The following is a 13,638-nucleotide window of genomic DNA, read 5'->3' as shown; positions in this document are numbered from 1 at the left end:
GATTAATAATAATAATAATAATAATAATAATAATAATAATAATAATTAGTCCTCCCATCTCTCTAGCCGCTCAGCCCTAACTTTGGGTGTCCCTCAAGGTTCAATTCCGAGTCCCAGTCTACTCTCCATGTACAGCCACTGCCTTGGAGAACTTTTTCGCTCACACAGCTTCTACTACCACCTCTGTGCAGATGATTACCAAATCTACACCTCTGGCCCTGTTCTCTCTCCTTTCTACAGTCTTGCATTTCTTTCTGCTTTGAAGACATCTCTACTTTGATGTCCTCCTGTCACTTCCAACTTAACATGTCTAAAACAACTCGTCTTTCCACCAAACTCTGTCCTACCCCTAACTTGCCCATCACCGTAGATGGTACCACCTTCCTTCCTGTCTCACAAGCCCATAACCTCGGCATTATCCTTGACTCCTCTCCCTCATTCAAACCCACATATTCAATCCATCGCTAAATTCTGTCAGTTCGACCTTCAAAACATCATGAAAATCCACTCTTTCCTCTCCATCCTTAATGTTACTGTGTTAATCCAAGTATTTTGATTACCAAATCATCCTCATTGCTGACCTCTCTGCCTCCTGTCTCTCCCCACTCCAGTCCACACTTCACTCTGCTGTCCAGTTCATTTTTCTACAAAAAAAACGTTCAGGCCATGTTTCCCCACTCCTCAAGAACCTCCAGTGGTTGCCCATCCACCTCCACACCAAACAGAAAATCCTTACCACTGGCTTTAAAGCCCTCAATCACCTTGGCTCCTCCTACCTCACCTCATTACTCTCCTACTACAACCCACACCACATACTTTGCTCTTTTAAATGCTAACCTTCTCACTGTACCTCGATCTCATCTATCTCACTGTCAACCTCTTGCCCACGTCCTGCCTCTGGCCTGTAACGGCCTCCCTCTTCAAATCTGTCAGACGATTATTCTTCCCCTCTTCAAGGCCTTATTGAGGCACATCTCCTCCAAGACGGCTTCCCTGACTAAGCCCGTTTTTCCTTTTCTTCCACTCCCTTCTGCTTCACCCTGACTTGCTCCCTTTATTCATTCCTCCTCCACCCCACACAGAACCTATCTATGTATCTGTAATTTTATTTATTTATATTAATGTCTGTCTCCCTCTCTAGACTGTAAGCTCATTGTGGGCAGGGAATGTCTTTGTTATATTGTACTCCCCCAAGGATTTAGTACAGTGCTCTGCACACAGTAAGCACTCAAAAAATACAACTGACTGTTAGAAATAAATAAATAAATAGAATGTGGGGTTAGGAGGGAGGGCAAAGCAGTTAAGCCTATCAGATCCAGATTTCCTTTTTCTCTGGATCAAAACCTAGATGTGATTTGTGTCGGGAGCTCCGGCTTTAAAACACATTCATTCTGGAAAATCTCCCCAAGGGTCCCTGAGTGATTAGGACATCAGGAACTCCCCAAGTACCTTGAGAGCCCTCTGACACGCACAGCAAAGTGAAGCTGGCATTATTTCATCTGGAGTTCAGGATCACTGTCAAATTTAGTCTGGGCAAAAACACTCCCAGAGAAGGCCCAATGGCATTTCTGATGAGAAGACGGAGTGTGCTCGCCAATGTTCAAGGTAGTTGCATTTTTAATCGGAGGGCTAATGTGTACAGCTAGGTACTGACTTTTGAAAATGCATGCTATAAATTGAAAATTACTCAGTTAAATGAATGGAACTGTTCAGGTGATTACCCCGATGGCAAGGTGCCTTTTTGAAAAAAATTCAACTAAACAAATCATATGACTTAGTAATCTGAAAGGGTGATGACAGCATTTACCTTAGAAGTCAAGGACTAGATAGGCAAAAAATCAAGGCTGGTTATGGAACTCTAACTTGGTATCTCCAGGTTTCAGAATTTTATGTTCTTTCCTTACCAACTAGAGGAAATGAACTTGTGCGGGGCATAACTAATTAACAAACCAAGAGTCACCGGGTGTGTCTGTGTGCCAATATGGCCTCTTTTGATCTTGCACCCTCACTTGTACAGCTTTAGAAGGGAGCCACAATTTTACAGTATAAAAGTGATCAGAAGACAACTGCCAAGAGCATTCTGGTAGCTCAGCCAGCCTCAGAACCCAACATTCATTAGAAGCAGGAACAAAAGAGAAGGCTACAAATTACCAATAAGGATACTCTGCTAATGGAGAGAATGGAGAAATTTCATTAGCATTTAAGAGAAAAGATTTTTTTTATGACCTAGAGTTGCTTTCCATTATGACTCACTTAAGTAAAAGAGAAAAAAAAAATCTAATAGTTCATTTGCATGTGTAAGTGCTTGGGACTCAGTCATCCACTGATTGGTACTGCACCATATAATGAATGACAAATATAAGCATGTATTACCAGTAATTAGTATTAGCACAAAACTAAGGCCTAGTTTTTATTAGAGCTTTTTAATAGCTTTGCTAGTTCGCAAAAATTGTTTAAACTGTGTTTTTTAATGATATTGACTGTTTATCCAAAGTATCTTTGCATGCTATTCTGCTCATCGGAAAACCTGGATTCTCCTTTCAGGACTGCTGCAGCACTTACATAACCAGGAGGGCTTTCTCAAAGAATGAAAATTCCAGTTTAAAAATTATGAACTATCGACTTAACAAAACCCTGAGCCCAACGACAATAGCCCAACATGGGTGCTAAATTACTGGAGTAACACAAAGGCCGACAGTCACTGCCCTAGGAAAACCCAGCCCAAAAGGTGTGATTGTCTTGAAAGGTTTTTGGCCCCATCTGGCAGTATGGGTTTTCAGAGAAAATCACAAATAGGTACAGGCCGATAAGCGGCCAAGTTAAAATTCCATTCTTGGGATGGATCTCCAATGGATTTTTGAGCAAGTTACTGTTCTCATTGACAGGATTTTATTACCACCCATCCTAATGCTGTTAAAAATGGTGGTCACTGCAGCCTTCATCATCCCTGTTACCCAGCTACTTTCAAGATTCTGCCCACCTCATGGAATGCCCCAAGTGGCTCTCCATCTTCACCCCTGATGGCACAGCCTCAGGTGGCATTCCCCAACTTTTGGCTGTTTGACCTTTAACCACCATGGTGAGTTGTATGTATGAGAAACAACAGCCAAGCAGAGCTCCTACTGTTAACTTCCCAGAATTCCCTGCAAGGCAGTTTACCACGGAATCCGTAAGAGAATGAGCGGTGGCAGCAGGTGCTGCTGCGGAGGCCTAAGACCCCACTGACCTTCATTTAAAGGTAAGACAAGTGGACCAAGTTTGGGATAATGCAAACCAACACGAGATGGCTTGACACCTCACACTGTAACACTGCCACCACTTCCCCTCTTGTCCTTAAAGATTAGCTAGGAATAAGTTCAGGAAAACCAATGTGGGAGGGAGAGGCATGGCTTTGGTAACAAGAGTTTTCAGTGATATGCTGCAACTCTTGGATAGGTTCTCCATCAAACATTACAAAGGTACACCATTACCATAAACATGTAACTCATATAAAATTCAAACTGCTTAGTGTTCAGAGTATGTTATAGAGCTGTGCCATACTCCTTTTCTCACTTTCAATCTATTTATCGACCTGCACTGTCTCAAATACAACTTGGCTTGTCAAATAAAATTAAACCTAACTCGGTTGTTGGTGTCTCCATTAGTAGGCAAATAGATATATGCTATTTACAGTGCCCATAAACAAAATACTGTTTTAGTCCACAATAAGTATTGAACTCAGTCTCCAAACGTGGTAAAGAGACAGGCAGAAATTCAGAAATCAAGAGCTGGAAATGCCAGTCTCGGAGAAGGAGGAATCTTTCCCGCCATTTATTAAGAAGGTTAAGTGCTACCAACAACCAGAGATCCCCTTGGGCAACGGTACCCCGCCCCTAAACTTCAGAGACACAAACTTCCATGATGGCTTTTTGAGCTGGTGGTGAAGCCAGATAACCTGATTTATCAGGTGCTCCCCCCACACCTCTACTCCCAGTCCGACTTCACTGACTCTTCCTACAGAGCAGCAAGGCCAAAAGTTATGGGCAGCTCCCCGTAACACCTAGCTATCCCGAGAACTGCATGCGTTAGTTACCCTGACACCCCCAGCTCTCCAGGGACAGCTGCACATGCTACAGCCTGGACAACCTGCTTGAAACGATCTAGACTTGACAGATGGACATTCCTTAGCAGATAGTTACAGGCCCCAAATATTAAACCACAGAAACTTTCCAGATCTCCTACAGTCATTATTATAATAATTACAATTTACAGCAGAATTCCACCACTGTATTATCATTATTATTCTGGTATTTGTTAAGCACTTACTGTGTATCAAGCGCTGTTCTAAGCAGTGGAATAGATGCAAGGTAATCAGGTTGGACACAGTCCCTGTCCCACATGGGGCTCACAATCTTAGTCAGAGGGAGGGGGATTTAATCCCCATTTTACAGATGCAGTAACTAAGGCACAGAGAAGTTCACTGACTTGCCCAGGTTCCACAGCAGACAAGTGGCAAAGCTGAGACTGGAACCCAGGTCCTTCTACTCCCAGGGCCATGCCCTTTCCACTAGGCCATGCTACTTCCCTAACTGAAGCACTGTCTTTCTCCCCAGCAACCCTGGGGTTCATTTTCCCTGATTTAGGGAGCATTGGAGAAGCAACTAAAACTAAATGTGAACTGGAACTGTTATAAAAGTGCAAAGGCAAACTCTCGATCCATTTTCGGTACCTTCAGAGTGTGGAAAACGCTGCAAACCTTTTGAGAAGGCACCACCATTTAGGAAGCTGCTGAAACCACTCCTGAATCCAAATAGACAATTAAAATGCAGGGGAGACACTACGGTGAACTAATTGGAGGCTTCCTATCCCAGAGTGGCAGGGAGCCTCAAGTTCCTAGGGATGACCCAACGGGGTCCCATTGGGTGCGACTGGGAACTTGGGCTCCTGCCACACCCTGGGGCTGCGAGAGCAGCATCAAAGGTTCCCTTCCTCTCTTGGCTCGGGGTGCAGAAGCAGGAGCCAATCGCCTTCTCTGACATCCTCCTGACCACAGTGGTCCAGGATTCCTGCTTTATTGGGGTTTCCAGACAGATGCCCAGTGGTGTGGGGATTGTAACAGACCTGGCGGTGAGGCTTTCACTTGGGGTGGATGGGGGGGGGGGGGGGGGGGGGGCAAGGGGGGAATGGAAGGACAGGAAGAGGGGAGGAGAGGGGAGGCGAGGGGAGAGAAGGAGCTTCTTCCGAAGACCAACCTGGAAGAAGTGGACATTTCATTTTTGACAGTTCCTGCTGGTGGTGGTGACTAAAACCCAGGTCCTTCTGAGGCCCAGGCCAATGCTGTATCCACTAGGCCATGCTGCTTCTAGGTAATGAGTCCCCACTTTACACATGAGGGAACTGAGGCACAGAGCAGTTAAATGACTTTCCCAAGGTCACACTGCAAACTAGTGACAGAAGCTAATTAGAAGCTAGAATTAGAAGCTAGGTCCTCTAACTTCCAGGCCTGGGCTCTTTCCACTGGGCTACTGATACACTCTAAAGGAGAGCTGCTATCTACATGTTATAACAAAATTTACTGAGCACCAATTAACTGTAATGAACTGGACCAAATGCTGACTGTACTAAGTCCTTACATAGATTCTTCTTTCATTTTCTTCCAAACCTCTCCAAGGGTTTTTGGCAATATTTGTATTCACTTTCACTCAGAGAAATAATGAACAGTACTATAATTATCAGGCCTACTTAATAACAAATCTGATGCAAGGAAAGTATAAATGCCAGAAAGCAAGAAACAACGAAGTCAAAACTTGAATCCAGATCTATCCTCTCTCATCCAGCACTTCATCCAAAATACCACGTTACTGCTAAAGAAAAGGAGTGTTTACTTAACATCGTACCTGAAACTCATCAAAACATAAGAGACAGGCTTCTTCACTGATTTCTGCAGCGATGGGAGCTATTGGATCATATGATTTAGCCATTAGTCCTGGTTTCCTTTTTGGCAAACTCTGTTTAAGACGATGTATTCCTTAAATAAAACACACAGAGATCATGTTGCACGTAAAACAAATATATAAGGAAACAAATATATAAGGAAATATATAAGGAAGCAAATATATAAGGAAGAATGGAACTCCTAAAAAGAAATAAGATGAATCCTCACAACTGCCCTCTGCCTGACTGTCATTACTGAGGCACAAAAACAGAAGAGCAGAGAGATCATGAACAAAATCAAACAGTAGGTTAGGACCAGGATTCAAAGTCCCAGATCTCGCCTCCTTACCCACCATCCCATTCTGCCTCTTCCCCACGTCTCTGGGCTCTGCTATCCAGACTTGTGGACTCTCTGAATCAAAGCACAAGGCATATTATATCAGGCACGACTGCTGCGCTGATATCACTGGGGTTGAGAATCCAGAATCTCTTTAGACCGAGGGCCCTGAAGTGACACCAGGATATACACCTTCAAAATAGAAATGTCCATTTTCTGGAAAGTCCGTGTGTGGAGACTTGCCTCCATACTGGACAAGGAGTGTTCACTTTACTTCCCTGTGGATATCCAGACTAAAGGTGGAGAACTTTTTATCTGTCTTTTGTTTGTTGCCCATCTATGGGCGTTCTCTTCAATCAATTCTATGAAGTCAGTTACTGGCTATTAAGACATAAACAAATTAAATCCATCCTTCAGTTCCTTTGCTACTGAAATCCATTTAAGCTAAGATTCATTACAAGAGAGGAAGAATTAAATGATTAGAACAGAAAAGTCTGTTTGCTTTGCAAGTTTTTTTACCCAGCAAACACCTTCAAGCAAGACTTAGAAAGTTCACTTACGTTTGTGTACGTCTATCATAAAACCATGAAAATGGACTCTCTTCTTATTTTCCACTTCTATGTGAGAATAAAACATGTCCATCACCATTGTCTTCCCCGTACCTTCAAATTTTAAAAAAATGCACTATTAATTTAAGCAGTATGTACTGATTACTGGAATGATTGCTCATTAGCCTTAAGCTGATGAAACCAAACTTCTTTGTACTGAATGGAACAAACATTTTACATTGCTGGGAGAAGGCTAGCATGCAACCTAAGGTAAGAAGAAAAATCGAGGGTTCCTTTTTCCCTTGGAATCTGATCTCCCTAAATACAACTTTTGTGCTAATAATTATAATGACACCATTCCCGGGTGCAACATTCCCCACAGGCATGTTTGTTCAGAGGCTGGGAGAAGTAAGTGAAATGCATTATCCCTCTGCTTTCTCTCTTTCCAAACCATCTAGTAAAAGAAAACTATCTGAAAAACAATCCAAGATAAAAAGAGAAGAAATTGAAGGCACTGCCCATGTTTTCAAAGCACGTTTTGGTGCAAATGCTGCTAGGAAAGCCTAGCGACATGAGCCTGCTGGATAGAGCACACCATGGTTTTGGAAAAAATTATCATGCGCACACACATGATGCTGAACTCTGCGATTGCTACTGTATGAGAATGCAATCTGTGTTCCTCCCCAATCTTCCCCCATCTACTACAGGAGAGCTGAGAGTAATAGGTTATGGACAGTAGCTAGTTGAAAGGTTTAGGAAAATGTATGGCATAGTAGATAGGTGCTGCCTTTCTCAATGGAAACCTTTAATGACCACAAGATATTTGGCAATAACTGCAGAAGTGCAAGCTCATAGAAATTTACGTGGGTTCACGTCTAAACAAAGAAATCATGGAACTCCCCATTCTGTCATCTCATTTTTAGCTCCTGATGAAAACAAAAGGACAAAGTTTCACTCACAAATCTCTTTGGGTTCAGAGCTATCATTAACTTCCTAGAGTCCAGTGACTATAACACACAAACAGAATTTGGACTGGGAGGCCCTCATGGGACAGGGACTGTGCCCGACCTAATTCATCTGTATCTATCCCAATGCTTAGAACAGTACTTGAGATACACACCAGTAAGTGCTTCAAAAATACCATAGACAAAATTTTAGAGGTGAACAAATATAATGTTAATATCCCATACACAGTTTTTTTTGAATTCCCCAATTTCTCATCTGCTTGTTTAGAACTTCTGAGCCTGCTTTTTGTCAGCTGAATCAGTGTTGGCAGGAGATGAGCTCTGGTAGAAAATGTCACTGACGTCTCCTGTCTCAAGAGCTTTCACCAAAACCACCAGTTGTCTGCTGACTTCCCTGGAATTTGAGCCTGGCACTTCTTGTCACCAGGGAGTATGGGTGGTCTGACAAGTATTGGTTTGGGGTCAAACATCCAGGGTTTTTCTGGGAGCTTACATCTTCATGCATGCCTCCTGATTAGCCTGGGTATCCACCAGATAGGCAAATGCTTACCATGGGAACTGGGGCTAGCCTACCTACTGTCTCAATTCCTCTGTCCACGTGCCTGGAATCGAGGCCTGCTCCAAGGCCACTGGAGCAACAAGGACAATGCCCCAGGGTCCCAAAGGCTGGGCAGAGGGATCATAGCACAGGACCCAGAAGGCACGGGAAGTAGCATGGTGTAGTGGATAGAGCACGTGCCTGGGAGTCAGAAGGTTATGGGTTCTAATCCCGACTCCGCCACTTGTCTGCTCTGCGGCCCTGGGCAAGTCACTTCACTTCTCTGTGCCTCCGTTATCTCGTCTGTAAAACGGGGATTGAGACTGTGGGGTAAGCGCTTAACAAATACTATCATTATTATTATCATTATTATCATTTCCCCACGTCTCAATAGCCTCCAATGATTACCATCCACCTCCACATCTAACAGAAACTCCTTACCACAGGCCTTAAGGTACTCAAACAGATCTCCCCTCCTTCCTTGCCTTGCTGATCTCCTTCTACAATCAAATCAGCCCACACCCTTTGTCCTCTAACACCAACCTACTGACCGTACCTCAGTCTTGTCTATCGCACCACTGACCCTTTGCCTACATCTTCTCTTGAGCCTGGAACAACTACAACTTCGATATCCACAGACCTCCACTCTGCCCACCTTCAAAGCATGGATCACGTCTACCACCTCTAGTGCACTGCACACTTTCACGTAGTGAGCTCCCATTAAATCAATCAACTAAATCACTGAATGTAAGACTGCAAATTTGTAGCTGACATGGAACCTGAAAAAATGAAATTCCACTAAATTTGAATTTTTGATTACTTTGGCGCTTATTTAACTCTTCTGACTTTTTTTTTTTTTTTTAGTAACAACTTACCAACATCTCCATAGATATAAAGGCCCTTTGGAGGCTTGCTTCGGGCAAAAATCTGCAAATGAAGAACAGGAAAGTAATTCGACACTCAAGGGGTCCCACCAACAATTGCCCACCGAGACTATGCCAGTCCAACTGCAGCTCTTTTGAGGCTTGTGAGAGTGGCATGGGCCTGCACAAATGGACCACTAGCATTCCAACCAGCTGCTTCCAGGAGGTTCCTGGCCAGAAGTCTTCACAACTGAACAAAGGCTCATGTCTCCTTTATGACAGGAGACTCTCTCCTCAGATAAGACAGAGAATGAATACTTGATAAATGAAGAAGGCAAGGAATGGGAAACTCTACATAGCCAAATGGGTGCTGGCAAGAGCTCCCCAACAAGCAGGGTATCTCATGCTCCTTCTTCAAGGCCCACTTCCTGTTGCCCAGGTATGCCCTGTAATTTATTTGACTTCCCTTTATACATCACACTTACCACTCTACTCTCCGATCCCTTTGATTCTTTAAATTTTCTTCTCTCTGACTCTTCTGCTGCCATGCCACCCACCCCATGACCTTGAGTGTGGCCCTCCTGCCCCCACCAACCCCCCAACCTATCAGGTTGGCTCCAGATTATTAGTTTCTTTAAACTAAACTAATTAAGCCCTGTTGCCAACATCCTTCTCTGTCCCTGCTGATCTGTTACCAGGGTCACTTATCATTCTTGCCCCCCGGAACCCTGGCAGGTGGAGGGTATTAGATCACTATCTACTATTAAAATGAAATTTTTATTTCAAATACCTCCCCTGCATCAAAGAGACTACAGGGCCAAAGATAAAGGGTTTATTTCACTGCTTTCCCTTTGGAGGGGCTACTCCATCAGGTTTTGAAAACAGGGCATATAATACTTTCTTGTGCACATTTTTACCAGTTGCACCTCAGGGGCTCCAATGTAGCTGCAGAGAGACAGGGCTGGGGTATTCAGGACTGGGGGAGCAGGACCTATGGCCAAATGCCTCGTCCAGGGTGAAAGCAGCGGGCCTACCCGAGGGTCGGACACACCATTCACGTAGAGTGGCGGGCCTGCCCGAGGGCCGGAGAGTGGGGAGCGATGGGGATGGCACTCTGGTGCACTTCCTCCAACACTGTTCACTTCAGGATCTAATTCCAAATAGCTTTCTTGTTTTTTAAAATTTCTTGGAATTACTCCAATCTACCACACAAACCTGTTTCTCTCCTCTTGCCTTTGTTTCCTTTACTAAATCTAGCACAAACCTTTTTCTATCCTTCACATCTCCCCCACTGGGGCAAAAGAATCCTCTCTCCTTAGCTCTGCCAGCTGGAACAAAACTCCTGCCTTTCTCTAGACCATCAATGCTCCATCTATTTCCAAATCTCATTTGAAAACATTTTTTTCCTCCCTTGCCAAAACCTCTTGAATATTTCTCTCTCTTTGCTATTTTATTCTATCAGTCCTTCCAGGAACTAGGCAGTTACTCTACTTCCAATTTCTCGGAAAAAATAAAATGGTACTTTGAAACAAATACATAATACGCAACAATTTTTCAAGTTTTTAACTAAGTTTGTGGGTCAGCTTTACTACTTTCCAGGCGTGAAATTCTTCCCCAAACTCAGCTACCCTCTTTCCCTTAGCAAGTATCTTCCATTCACTGACCTCAAAGCACTCCAATGCACAGACTCTCCAGCACTCTTGGGGAAGATGGGTTTCTGACCCAACCCCATTATAATAATAATGATGGTATTTATTAAGTGCTTACTATGTGCCAAGCACGGTTCTAAGCACTGGGGTAATAATGATGGCATTTATTAAGCGCTTACTATGTGCAAAGCACTGTTCTAAGCGCTGGGGAGGTTACAAGGTGATCAAATTATCCCACGGTGGGGGGGAGGGGGCTCACAGTCTTAGTCCCCATTTTACAGATGAGGGACCTGAGGCACAGAGAAGTGAAGTGACTTGCCCAAAGTCACACAGCTGACAATTGGCGGAGCGGGGATTTGAACCCATGACCTCTGACTCCAAAGCCCGTGCTCTTTCCACTGAGCCACACTGCTTCTAGATACAAAGTAATCAGGTTGCCCCACAAAGGGCTCACAGTCTTAATCCCCATTTTACAGATGAGGGAACTAAGGCACAGAGAAGTAAAGTGACTTGCCCAAAGTCACACAGCTGACAAGTGGCAGAGCCAGGATTAGAACCCATGACCTCTGACTCCCAAGCCCGTGCTCCTTCCGCTGAGCCACGCTGCTTTCCATATTATAGTCTGCGTAATCTAGTTGGGGAGACAGCCAGACCCAAATCATTTACAGAAGGAGCAGGAAGAATACACAGAAACTCAGCTGGAGATGGCCCAAGCAAGAAAGATCAACGGCTTAATGAATCCATCAAGTACAAGAGTGGCTGAAAACCCAACTGCTAAAGCTGGTGGCCTGCACAAAAACACCCAAGGTGGGGCTGGAACAACTACAAGCTGTCAGGTTGTGAATCCCACCCTCAAAGCCATTCTTCTGAAATCGCTCTCTCCAGAAACCGTGTCTGACCCCGTCTCAGGGAGCCGCTTTGCATCAGAAAGTGGAGCTGTCCTTCATGCTGCAGCGAAAGCTATCCTTGCTCAGCCCAGCCACCCCGAGCCCTGTCTGGAACACCACCACCGGAGTGTTCCAGGTCTCATCGACATCGACATCACCTTCTCAGCTCTAGGCACTCCGCTGTGGTGCTTGGCCCCACGACAACAGGGCTCGCTGGGGGGGGGTCCTGGTTGAGTCCAGTCAGGCTGGGTGAGGCAGGCAGCTTCCTGGCCCCGCTCTTTCCGGCCCCAGGCTCCCCTTGGGCTGAGCGGTGCTGCCTGCCTGCCTGCTTTCCTGACCCCAGCATGCTTCCAAAAGGCTTGCTGTCTCTTCATCAGCAAACCAAATCTGCAGAGAAGGCGGGCAGTCAATCAACTGTGAGTGAAGACTCCAGCCCGAGGGTACTCCATCTGGCATGCCCACCGACTCCTCACTGCGTCGCAGGCCAAAGGCAGGTCACTCCACCTCTAGCGGGCTCGCTCTTCCACAGTTCGCCATCTGACTGGACCTTGCTCTCAAATCTCCTGTAACCGTTCCCTCTCTCATGCTGCTCTCCCCGCCTGGCCTCCCTCCCCATTAAAATCCCCCAGAGCACAGCTCTACCCATCTTCAAAATCCTCCTAAAATCCCATCCTCTCTGGGAAGCCTTCCCTGATTTACTGCCATCACCATGAAGCAACTCAACCCAACAGCACCCCCAGCACTTACCTATCACTTATGTATTTGTACCCATTCTCAGCATTTGTGGATCTATGCATGTTCAATTGTACATTCAACTAATTATTCTAAGATTCCATCCTATTATATTTGTTGAACTCCCTACCTGATGCTTGTTCTTCCTACAGGGTTCATGTCTGCATTGTAGTCTCCCAAGCACTCAGTACAGTGCCCTGCACAAAATAAGTGGTTTATAAAGATCAATGATAGATTAGTGCTACCCCATTCGTAAATAATATCTGCCTCTTCCTCTAGATTGTCAACTCCTTGGGGGCAGGGAGTGGGTACTGTGCTTCTGATTTACTTCTCAGACACTAAGAACAGTGCAGGGCACTCAGTAGGTATGTGCAAAATCAATATCACTTCTGCCAGCTGACAGCCAAAGTGGGGCTTAAGGATCAATAGGATTTGGCCAGGCTTCCAAGACAGAGGGGCTTTTCAATATTATTATGGTTATTATTATTACTATTATTATTACTATTTTTGATGTTGTTAAGTATTCACTATGTGACAACCACTATTCTAAACACTGGGGTAGATTCAAAGTTTATCTGGTTGAACACAGTCTGGAGGAGGACAGATACTTAATCCCCTTTTCCACAGTTGAGGAAACGGACACAAAGAAGTTAAATGACCTGCCCAAGATCACACAGCAAACAACTGGAAAAGCCAGAATTAGAACCCAAGTCCCGTGACTCACTCTCAGGCCCATGTTCTTTCCACTAGGCCATGTTGCTTTCTTAGATTTATTCATGGAGGAATCAATCAATTGATCAGTCAATGGTATTGAGTGTTTCCTCCGTGCCAAGCAGTGTACAAACTGTGCAGAGCGCTTGGGAGACTGCAATTCAAAATAGTTGGTAGACACGATCCCTGTCTTCAGTCTAGTGGGGAAGAGAGATGTTAAAATAAATAATAGCTGAGGTAAGGAGCAGAGTATACAGGTATGTTACATAAGTGCTGTAGGTGTGGGGTTGGAATGAGTAACGAAGCACACAGAGGGTACAGAGACGACAAAGAATTTGAAGAGAGTAGGGAGGGGAGATGAGAGGTCAGTCAGGGAAGGCTTCTTGGAGGAGATAAGATTTTAGCAGGGCTCCAAAGATGGGGAACGTGCTGGTCTGCCAGCTCTGTAGTGGGAAGGTGTTCCAGGGAGAAGGGAGGATGTGAGCAAAGGGCCAC

General features: G+C 44.8%; 1 protein-coding gene across 1 annotated transcript in view; it reads right to left on the bottom strand.

The window, feature by feature from the left end:
- The window catches only part of AFG1L (AFG1 like ATPase), a 77,197-nt gene that overhangs the window by 52,102 nt on the left and 11,457 nt on the right, over positions 1–13,638 (bottom strand). Inside the window, 3 exon segments of the mRNA XM_038761165.1 lie at positions 5,877–6,007; positions 6,811–6,912; positions 9,177–9,228. Coding sequence (XP_038617093.1) covers positions 5,877–6,007; positions 6,811–6,912; positions 9,177–9,228 — 285 coding nt within the window.

This window comes from Tachyglossus aculeatus, chromosome 19 (assembly GCF_015852505.1).
Source record: "Tachyglossus aculeatus isolate mTacAcu1 chromosome 19, mTacAcu1.pri, whole genome shotgun sequence".
NCBI classification, from domain to species: Eukaryota; Metazoa; Chordata; class Mammalia; order Monotremata; family Tachyglossidae; genus Tachyglossus; species Tachyglossus aculeatus.
The sequence above is the reverse complement of the archived record's forward strand: the minus strand, read 5'-3'. Positions and strand labels throughout refer to the sequence as shown.